This window comes from Camellia sinensis, chromosome 5 (assembly GCF_055761805.1).
Source record: "Camellia sinensis isolate YWXY chromosome 5, ASM5576180v1, whole genome shotgun sequence".
NCBI classification, from domain to species: domain Eukaryota; kingdom Viridiplantae; phylum Streptophyta; class Magnoliopsida; order Ericales; family Theaceae; genus Camellia; species Camellia sinensis.
In genome coordinates this window covers 90,270,243-90,281,859 of record NC_138965.1, presented here as the reverse complement: position 1 = coordinate 90,281,859, position 11,617 = coordinate 90,270,243, and the positions used below count along the sequence as shown (strand labels likewise).

At 34.9% G+C, this 11,617-nt stretch overlaps 1 protein-coding gene and 1 pseudogene across 26 annotated transcripts in view; one reads left to right on the top strand and one right to left on the bottom strand.

Annotated features, from left to right (window-relative positions):
- Positions 1 to 11,617, top strand: part of LOC114268956 (putative disease resistance protein At4g27220) — a 32,468-nt gene that overhangs the window by 13,619 nt on the left and 7,232 nt on the right. Inside the window, exons 4-8 of one of the 26 annotated variants that reach the window (XR_014329760.1) lie at positions 492 to 564; positions 905 to 976; positions 1,943 to 2,059; positions 2,550 to 2,838; positions 4,271 to 4,653. Coding sequence is in view for 4 of the 26 variants with exons in the window: in XM_082869223.1 (XP_082725349.1) it covers positions 1,600 to 1,648; positions 1,943 to 1,998 (105 nt within the window). In the remaining 22 variants the exon portion in view is untranslated. Of the gene's footprint in view, positions 1 to 491; positions 565 to 904; positions 977 to 1,599; positions 1,792 to 1,942; positions 3,058 to 4,270; positions 4,654 to 11,617 lie in introns of those variants that run through there. The other 25 variants (XR_014329758.1, XR_014329757.1, XR_014329761.1 and 22 more) reach the window with 25 other exon arrangements.
- Positions 7,705 to 10,178, bottom strand: LOC114268960 (pentatricopeptide repeat-containing protein At1g08070, chloroplastic-like; annotated as a pseudogene).

The following is an 11,617-nucleotide window of genomic DNA, read 5'->3' as shown; positions in this document are numbered from 1 at the left end:
CTCCAAGAGCTACCTATCATTAGGAAACAATATCCTTAAGGAACAACTGATTTTTGTAATAGTGAGCTGTGTATTTAAGAATTAATAGCATATTTATATCCTTAAGATATGTTCCACGCCACCAGCATTTGTCTACGCCTATTTTTTTTTAAAGATATGAGAATACACAATTATTGGAGAAATGATTGTTACTAATGTGATGTTTTTTTTCATCATTATCTCAGGTATATGTTCTTAGTAGTTTATCAATGATAAACAATAGACGATTACTATTGACATTGTAGTTTGCATGGCTAAGGTTATTATTTTACAAACAACTGCTTTTTTGTAAAAACCAAGTTATGTATAGAATTATTTTTGGATAGATTAATAATTAAAATAAATTGTATGGGTAATTTAGTAATTTTAACAATTAGGGTATCAACCCTTTAAAAAAAAAGAAAAAAAAAGGGGGAGTTTTCATGTTATGTTGTTGTGTCATAATTTTACAGATGGTTCAAGTGAGGCTGTGATAGGAATTGAGGGCAGTACGTTGGGGATATTCTGATACAACCATTGACTAAGGTAAGATCCTTCTTGTATCACTAGTTATTAATTTTCTATTGATAAATAAAAAACAATCGAAACTTTATGTAAACCTGTATGTGCCTACTTGATTTTGAGAGCTTGGTGAATGGTGCAATGTGTGGAGTGTAGTCGGGTAAAGAGTAGAAACAGTGGACCAATTTGTGTGGGTGTGGTTTGACATTTGAGTTTTGTACATTGGGTAAGGTGTGTTTGGCTATTAAATTGGGTGGATTGATTTGGTGTCTCTTGGATTTTAAGCACTGCATATATATATTGGGTTCTTGTTGATGTGTGAAAGACATCAAAATATTAATTTATTTGAGGTTTTATTTATTAGGTTTGCGTGATTGAAATGGTGGAGCTGGGTGTTTGGAGTTAGTGTGGTGGAATATTATTTTAGCTGTTTGAGGTAAGTAATCGTCTGTCATTATTGGTTCATTTTTATTTCCATTGAATCGTTTGAAATTATAAATGTTTATTTCTAATTGTTCTGTACTCTTAAAATAAAATATGGGTCAGGTATAAAACAACGTCGAATTTTATTATGAAAATAGTGAATATTTTATTTACAAGTTGTTTATTGTTTAAATTTTGAATATCACTCAAGTCTGACTATGATTTGGACCCTAGCCAATGGGGGTTATTTATTGGCATAGAAACTAGTTTCTTTTAGGGATTTACCACCGGCCTATGTGTGGTTTTGGGCTTTGTCATGAGCTAAGTGACCATAGTCACAAAGACTTGAGTTTTGTGAATCGAATCATTGAACTGTCTGAATATCGAACCATCGATTTGAACAACAAAACTACTTTGAATTATCTCACTGTCTTTTCAATTAAATTGTATTGCTACATTGTTTATTTTCAGTTACGAAACCATCTTACAAAATATTGGTTCATTTGTTGAACTACAACAAAAATATATTTATTGGTTTTCGACTATTTTTTTTTTTTTTGTACACTTGATCCAGTTAGCAGTGTTCGTTGGTTATTTGTTGGGCTGTCTAGCTTACCCTTATTTTGTTATTTTCAGATCCTGAGGAGTAGAGCTGCGCGGGTTTTTACTTACGGGAGTGCTGAGAGTAGGACTATGATTTTAAATTACTTTGGGTTACTAGTTTGTTAATGGATTATATTAGTGTACTTGGTGGATAATTTCATATGACAAGGATTGTTTATTATTTATGGATTTTGGCATTATAATAATTAAAGATCAATTTGAGTATTTTATATTGTTGGTTTATTTGATTGGACTCCTAGCCTTGCATGCTCATTTAGATGAGTGTGCGCCGTTGTCACGGCGTTTGGGGCGTGACATTTTTACTTCAAAAACATTGTGAAATGTTAACATTACTTTTTCTTTAATTATTGCATAGATTACGACATAGGCTATGGCAATGGGGATGGCAATGGAGTTAGAGATGGCCAATGATAATGACAATGACGATGACTATTAGCGATGCTGTTTAGATTGCCAACTCTTCAAAGAAAAGGTATATATATTTTAGGATAAAATCCACTTTATCTCCTTGTGGTATGACCTTAGAGCACTTTGATTTTGCACAAAGTTTAGCACACCTAATTAGCTAGTAACCAAATTTTGCTATATTGATTTAAATTTATTTTGAACCAATGAAAACTCTTAAACCCAAAATCCTCTAATTTTAGTAGATTAGGCTTTCAAGAGTATAATGGGCACAACTTGCTATTCCTAAGTTTCCCTAATTCTCTCCCTTCCAATTCCTACCCAACCAACCCAGCAAGCTTCGACCTTTACTTATAGGGGGCAGTACAGAAGATTTGTCCACTCAAGAAAGTTGAGCTTTTCAATTCACTCTCCCTTATGTGGGAACCCTCTTACCAATATGTTTCCTTTACGAATGAAAATTCTAATTAAATGACTCACATATGAATGAATTAGTGTCTTGTTGGCCATCTCATTTATTTGACCAACACTAGACCTGATTTGACATTTGCGGTTAGTGTTGTGAGTCAATTTATGCAGGTACCTTGTTAGAGCATCTTGATGCTATTCACCACATTTTGCGGTATCTGACGACTTCTCTTGGATTGGGACTATTCTTCACAGCTGGTTCTCAATTCGGGCTCTTCTATTTTATCGATGCTAACTTTGCAAGATGTAGAACTGATCGGTGTTCCACGTCTAGTTTCTGTACTTTCTATGGTGATCATCTTGTATCATGGAAAAGCAAGAAACAGGTGATTGTTTCTAGATCTTTTGCAAAGGTTGAGTATCAGACTATGACACAAGGTACATGTGAGATTCTATGACTTCGGTCTATTTATACCATGACTTTGTTTTTCTTCCCTTCATCCTTATCTCAAATCTATTTGGTTGTAATTAATGTTTGAAATAACATAAGCATGACGGCTGTGGCTGTTTACTTGAATTTCTCTCTCTCACACACACCCATATATTTGGGGTTGAACTTGGCATGTGCATGTGCAATTTTATGATGGAGATTCAAAATGTTGTTGGAATAATTGTAAAGGACATGGTTAATTAAATTAGAAGAAAAAAAAGGGTACCGACTGAGTAAACAACCTAAACAAACAAATATATATATATTTTTCTTAAATCATATTTTACTATTTTAAGAGCATGCTTTGTGTTGACGTATTCAAATATTTTGTTCCCAAATAATGGGAGAATTTAAAAGTTATTCTTTTTTTGGTTTTGTTTTCTGATGTCACTTCAAAAATAATATCAGAAATGTACAAGTATCCTAAACAGTCTACTATACTATACAACCAGTAATGAGAATCCTTCTCCTTGTATGTTGTATGCCAACTGACCAGCTGTTATTAATTTGTGCAATGTAATTGAGAATGGTAAATGTTGTGATTTTGGGTGTTTATTAAAGTTTTTGTTTTAAGGTAAATGTTTTTTGAATTTATATAATTTAAATTCGACTTTCAAGGATAAAATGATAAACTAAATCACAACTTTTTGAATGTTTTCATGAGACCATCTCACATATGTGATCTTCAGTTTTTCTACCCAAATACATTTATCAATATTCAGTTACAAACTCCAGCCTCATGTCTTGCCTGTCCACTTTTACGGGTATCCCGGGACTTCATTCTTTCTCCTCAAGTGATGCCACTGTGAGATCTCACTAGCAGCAACATGTGTTCGAGCTGAATCGTGGCTTGTGCAGGCATGAACGACTTTGCATAGGAGTCATGACGTGTGACATGAGCCATGAGTGTTCTATTGTAGAATTATATCTACAAAAAGGGCCACGAGTGTTCTTTGCTGTCCCAGTTGGATCATCTTTCATTGTTGCTAAATAGGGGTGATAAACGGGGTTTGGTCCATTCATTCTTTTGAGGACTTGACATATAAATCCTTGTTTGACAAAATCATTGACAATCCGAGAGTGCCTTCCTTCACCTTTTACAACAACATTTGGAAACCTTTTTGTACTGCCTAAGGTGAAAAATTTTATGTGGTTGTTGGCTCGTGGAGGCCTTTTGATCAATGATACCTTACAAAAGAGGCCTAATTGCTATCTTTCTCCTCAATGATGTGTCATGTATAAGAAAGATGAGGAGTTTTTGAATCATCTATTCTTACATTGCCTTGTGGTGTTGAACTTGTGCCATGACTTTTTCGTTCGGTGGAGCTGTCATGCGTGGCTCCAAGGGCAAGTATTCATGTTCTTTTAATTGACTTTCAGAGATTTGGGGGTAGGAGGAGAGCAAAAGCATTGTGGCTTGGTGTGGATGGTGCAATAATTTGTGTTATTTGGATGGAAAGGACGCAAGGATTTTTGAAGATAGATTTGGGAGCGTGGATTCAATGTGGGATAAAGTTCATACTTTGGCATCTTTTTGGGTCCTAGTGTCCCCTTCTTTTAGAGGGGTCCTGTTCCTTTGGATTTCCAAAGATTGGAATGTTGTTTGCAAATCATAGATTTTGTTTGCTGCTTTGTTTTGGATTGATTTTAATTACTGATTTTATGTTTTATAAGAAGTCCTTCCGTGTATTGTCTTTTATTTAATACCTCAACTGTGAACATATTACCAATATTCTTCTAAGTAGTTTTGGTATTTTATTTAACCACACCAGCAGTCAAATGGTAACTAGTCTACAAGTTTGATATGAAAATCCATTCTAAATCTCATGACATTACTGTTACCTTAAAGACAATGAAGCAACTTCTGAATGGGAGTTGCATGTACTAAAAAAAAAATTAAAACAAATGGGGATTTTAACATTTTGATATGTTTGGCTGTGATAAATATAGACATTAATTAATTACAAGACCTGCATATTAAGTTATACACTTAGACGAAAAGACCACCAGCCTCCGCTAAATGAATGGAAGAGAGTAAGAGGCTACAAAAACTCTTGCTCATCTCTAACCGACCATGATGAATCTTCAAAATGCTTGATGCTCACTATGCTATTAGATAGAAAAAAAAAAAGAGAGATCGATTGTAAATGCTATCTTTTGTTCCGTTAAGAAAGTTCATCAGTATGTACCTGTCACACCCCAAACCCGGGTATGACCGGTCGTGGCCCACAGTGCCTTAGCCCAAGGCACACGTAAACCTAAATATGAATCCATACACATTGAATAACTATAAAATAGTCCATTAATAAATAACCAAAACTCAATCCAGTGTCATGCCACAAGTATAAACGGCGAAACCAACCGTAATCAATACCATCCAAAGTTATGGGATATAAACAACCCACATATCAAAATAATCTTAAATGAACCTAATAAAAATAAATATAAATATGCACAAACTTGACATAACAGTCTAAAACAAAATAAATGAATGTCCTAGAGGTCCATACAATTGAGTCTCTGTTATGCCATGAGTCTACTCTAAATCCTTCTAACACCTGGAAATGGTAAACAACTAAGTCAACTGATGGCTCAGTGAGTAGCAACATAGTTAGTATATGCAGTTTTGAAAACAAGGATCAATTCCAAAATAAGACATATATCACAGAAACTAGATTGGCATACAGTTTGGTAAAGAAAATCTGTTTCAAAAAGAAGATTCCACAGTTCAATAGTCAAAATACTCATGTTTCTCAAGAACATGATAAATGACATTTTCCACTTAAAACAGATTACAACATGAACACCAATAATTTTCTGGGTACCAAGAAATAATAAGTAACATGCCACACAGTTCTCAAGGCTATAAGTCCCGTTGGATCTAATACTAAACTAAGAGTCATCCTCAGGGTGGCAACCCGGGCCTATTCTCTAAAACGATCGAATTGAAGGTCACCTAGCCTAACCTAGGTCTTTTCCTTACAATCGTTGAGCACTAGAGTCATCACGGCCCAACCCGGATCTGTTCCCTAGTGGCTAGAGTCACCACACACAGTGGAATAATTTCCCTGGGCTAAAATATATAGATGGTCCCAATAATCAATACACATCAATTTCACAAAACATGATAGTTCACCATTATAAACATGAGACCAAAACAAATAGTTTACAGTATGCCAAGTTCACACATGTTTCAGAAATAATTTAATTACATTGATAATATAATAATTTATCAAAACAGTTTAGTCCTGAAACAATAATTAAATTTTCCAACAATTCAGGGTAGGGGAACATTTATAAAAATATGTAGCATGAAACTACTCACCTGAAAACGGAATAATGTAATCCTCGAATAGAGTATAAAAGTTCAACTAGTGCCCTGAACCAAGTGTGAAGACTATACGTCACTACTAATTTAAAAAATAGTAAAGAGAATAATAAACTAAGTACTTCACACTAAAACGCACTAACACAGCTCAATCCCATTCACCGTTACTCTGAAATAATACCTAAGTTCATGTTCTTCAAGGTCTAAAATTAACCAAGACATGGGTTCCGATCGAAACTTAACTAACAGTAACTTTAAGATAAAACAGAGTTTTAAACAAGTTTTCCCAATCTATTCGCTAACTTTGAAAATTACAAAACACACTCTACGTTATTCGAAAAATTTCAAAACCCTCCAGATATCAACTAATATATCCTAAGTTTCAAACCCAATTGGTTTTACTTGATTTACTATTCAAAATAATTATTTACAATTAATTACACCCAAACGTGTTGTTTTCTGTAGCACTTTAAAGAAATTAATGATTCTCTTAGTATACATGAGCAATCAATACAAGGACAAAAATGTAAAAAACTAGACTCGTAACCGGTTCTAATGATGCTGATTTGATAATTTTCAAATCTATACCCAAAGAGAATGATGCTACCAAACTTACTATTTTAAATAAGTTTTTTGGACAGATTTGAACGCATCAATTTATATGGATTTTGACTCCCTAAAATTATGAGAAAATTCAGATATGAAATTCGATATGTAATTAATCTACTGTTAAAATCTCAGTTCAAAATTCATTTGTTTGATATGGTTTCTTGATTTTTAACAGAATTTTTGGACTACGAATTACACTCATTCTTTATACATGAATTTAACTCCTTAGATTTCGTAACAGTATATATATACAAAATACATAAACCTACAACCTCTCTATCAATGAACTAAATAATAATAGAGAAAGGATAAAGAACAAAAACTAAGAGAAGAAGAAAGATAGAGACCTAGCACACACTCAAAAGTTTAACAGAATTTTTGGACTACGAATTACACCTATTCTTTATACATGAATTTAACTCCTTAGATTTCGTAACAGTATATATATACAAAATACATAAACCTACAACCTCTCTATCAATGAACTAAATAATAATAGAGAAAGGATAAAGAACAAAAACTAAGAGAAGAAGAAAGATAGAGACCTAGCACACACTCAAAAGTTTTTCCTTGTTTGCAACCCTTTTTTTATTCTTCTTCTTTTCTCTCAACCTCTATCTCCCCGTGGTTGCTGTTGTTGTTGTTATATATTGCATTAGGCAACCTAGGGTTACTTTATATATCTAAACAAAAGGCTCTAAATTATTATCTCTTTATATTATTTTATTTTTTAACCCATTAATTTAAATAAAATATAACTATTATTATAACAAAATATACTTACTAACTTGTCCTCTATTTTTTTTTAAAAAATAATAAATCTTGCCTCTAAATTAAATGCTTTCACCATAAATTTATTTTAAGTTTAAAATTAATTAAAAGATCCTCCAATAATATTTAATTTACACTTAAAGATTTACAATAAAATTTTTGAGATTTGTAAAATTATTATTATCTAATTATTTATTTGATTTGTATATTCGAGTTCTCACAGTACCCATTGCCCACTATTCTTTAAAAGACTTGTAATTTCATCGAGTAATATGTAAATCGCTTTAGTTTTTTGGTGTGACTTGTCACCCCTTGGGAACTCATGAACCACACCATCCAGTTCAATAGAACTACAGCCGGAAGTCTTTTTCGCGTTTCTCTCTTTCAATGCCTTTCTCAACTTTATTGCATCTCTCCATTTATTTGCAGAGGAATATATGTTTGACATGAGTATGTAGGCACCATCTCTTTCAGGCTCTATCCTAACAAGTTTATCCATAACAATCTCTACAAGCTCAACTTTTCCATGGATCTTGCAAGCTCCCAGTAATGCTCCCTGAACAAAAGCATCCGGTTCAATGGGCATGTTTTTGATAAACTCTTCTGCCTCATTTATCAACCCTGCACGACCCAATAGATCAACCATGCAACCCTAGTGCTCTGTTTGAGGTTCAAGGTTGTATACTCTTGACAATTGTGAAAAATGCTTACGGCCTTCGCCCATAAGTCCTGTGGGGCCACCAACTAAGAACGGCCATGCACCACCACCCATAGAATCAAGAAAGAGCTCTCAGTCTGTCAATCCTTACTATGTCTGGACCTGGTAAGTTTCCCCGTGTTAAGTCAAATTAAGCCGCAGGCCCCACTCCTGGTGGTGCCCTTCCGTCAATTCCTTTAAGTTTCAGCTTTGCGACCATACTCCCTCCGGAACCCAAAAACTTTGATTTCTCATAAGGTGCCAGCGGAGTCCTAAAAGTAATATCCGCTGATCCCTGGTCGGCATCGTTTACATGCCATGAGGACACCAACATATGTCACGCTATCCGGTTCTATGCCCATTTTAGGCATCTTAGAGAATAGATCCAATGCTCTCCTTCCTTGACCATGCACGGCTAGCCCAACAATTATAGCCGTGTATGTATAGACGTCTCTGCATTTCATGCCATTGAATACTTTAAAGGCTTCATCTATGTTTCCACACTTTGCATACACATCTACTAGTGCATTCCCTATATACCCATCTGCTTTTATACGATTTCTATCCACATATGCATGAACCCATTTCCCCAACTCAAGCATGCCTAGATTAGAACATGAGTTGAGCACACCAACTATAGTGACATCACTGGATTCATGCCTCTACTTTGCATCTTCCTAAAAGGCTTCTTTGAATTCCCCTTGCTGAGCCAATCCTGATATCATCGAATTCCAAGAAACCACATTTTTCACAGGCATCTCATTAAAAACCTTACGAGCAAGATCAGTATCACCACATTTGAAGTACATATCAACCAATGCATTGTCAACGAAGACATCAAAATTCATGTTATGATCACACATATACCTATGTATCCTCCGACCTAAAATTAAATCTCCCAAGTTAGCACATGGAGGAAGGACAACTACCATTGTCATTTCATCAGCTTGAAGATTTGCTTTGCACATTTCAAAAAACACCTTGACGCCTTCCGTCCAAAACCCCATCTTAACATACCCCTGAATCAATGTCGTCCATGAAACCAAATCTCTTTCAGGACATTCATCGAACAACGCGCGGAGAGCTCCAATAACCCCACAAATAGCATACATTCTCATTAATGTGTTCACAACATACAAATCTAACACCAACCCATTCTTGACTACACGCCCATGAACCTCCTGGCCTTCCCTAATTGCACGGGATTGTGCAGACGCCTTGAGAACAAAAGGATATGTGTAGTTATCAGGAACCAAGCCTTTCACAAACAATTCACGATAAAACAACAACGCGGTGAACGAGTCATTGCTGTTATTGCAACGAGAAAAGCATTTGATAATGGCATTGTATACACTGATACTTGGGTTGGAAACTTGGGTGAAAATGGCATTGACGTAGCTGAGGTCTGTATGATTATGAGATATAGCACATATAGAGATGAATTTAGTATATATGAGTTGGGTTTGAAGAGTCGCTTTTGTTTTGATGATGTAGGAGTGGATTTGTTTGAGTTCACGGGTGGATTTGCGGGAATCGAGTCTGCGAATGATTGAGAGTTCTTGGGGATCAGCATGAGAGGCATGTGGGATTATCAAAGATAAAGAAGATGAAGAAGAATTAGAGAAGCTCATGGCCTTCTGGAATTTGTGGATTTTGATTGAGTGATTGAGCATAAGATGTTATCAATAGATTGACGCGATGAAAAAAAACAGAGAACTGAGGCTTTTAACGATTAGAACGGTTAGTGAAAAGACTTAGCTACCAACATGGGGGCCTCACTTCGATCCCCAAAAAAAAAAAAAAAATGAGGGGCCTTACGTACAAGATCATGATGCCAATTTCAGATTGTTAGAAATTGGGCGCTTATGTGGCATGACCCTTTGAACCTTATCCATATAAGTTTGAATTTGAATTCAAAACTTATTTGGATAATCATATATCTATCATATCAACTGATATGGATAGATTGATATATATGGTTATATATCTGATTTTATATTTTATAAAATACGATCACATCAGATACATTATGTGGTTTTTTACCCATAACATTTTTTATATACTCTCTCTAACTCTCTCCCATTATGAGAACGATCTAGCCTTTGCACTGTGACTTGTGTGTGTGATACTCATATTGTGGTATCACTCTATTGCTAAGAGTTCATTGTTCGCATTTATTGAAGCACGTGATTTACCCACAAGATTTTTCACTTCTAACACCTAAGGTATGATCTGAAATATTTTTCCACTGCGTTATACTTTTGTTTTACATTGGTATCAGAGCAAATATGGGTATTTTCGTGCTTATTTTCAAATCATGTGTATAATTTTTATAAATATATACACATTATATGCATGAAAATTAATGAAGGAGGAAGATGAAGTGCAGGGTTTCTGCACTTCCACTCTTATTAGATTGAGAGTGTAAAATACCTCATTTTTATGTTCATTAAATGTTATTTTTAAGACCATAAATGTTTATTTTGAAAAATGGAGTCTGGTAGTACCAAAATTGGACCAGAAATACACCCCGGAAGGCAACGCGTGATCCTAACGCGCCAGATGACGCCGTCAACAGCGGACACACACTGTCACGCGCCATCACGCTCGCGTAAGTCGCGCTGTCCACACGCGCGCCGTGAGTTGAGCCGCGTACTGGGCCGCATGTTGGGCTGCTTGCTGAGCCGCCTGTTGAGCTTCGAGCTGAGCTGAGCCGAGCCGCGCCATTTTCCGTGTCGGCTTGGCTGGTTTGGCAGCTGGGTATAAGGTTCTTTTTGTTTGTTTTAAAAATTCAAAATTGCTTTAAATGGTCATAAGTAATTCGTAATAGCTTTGTTTTAAGCATGGTTGGTACTGTTAGACTCAGAATTAAATTTTCTATCTTCTGTAACATTTTCAAAATTTTATAAAAATAAAAAATATTTTTCCTAAAATAATAATTCATTATTTCTGCTTTAAAATGCATCTGGTGTTGCATGATTAAGTTTTTGGAGCTGAAATTTTTACTATAGACCATTGTAATGGTTTAATATTTACTGATATGGTTGTTGCATTTTCTCAGATTCTGGAATGTTTATTTATGATTTTTTGTGTGTTTATTAATTATTTAAAATTTCAGAAAATACCATAAAATTTCAGAAAAATTTCAAATGTGATATACTTGCTGTTATGGCATAATCTGGATATGGGCTGGTTGGTTCATTCTATAGTTCCAAAGATTGGAGAGGGCTACTTGTCTATTGACACTGTCCAAGATATTTGGAAGGCCGTAGCAACTACTTACTCCAGGAACGGAAACTTTTTACAGGCTTTTGAGTTACGT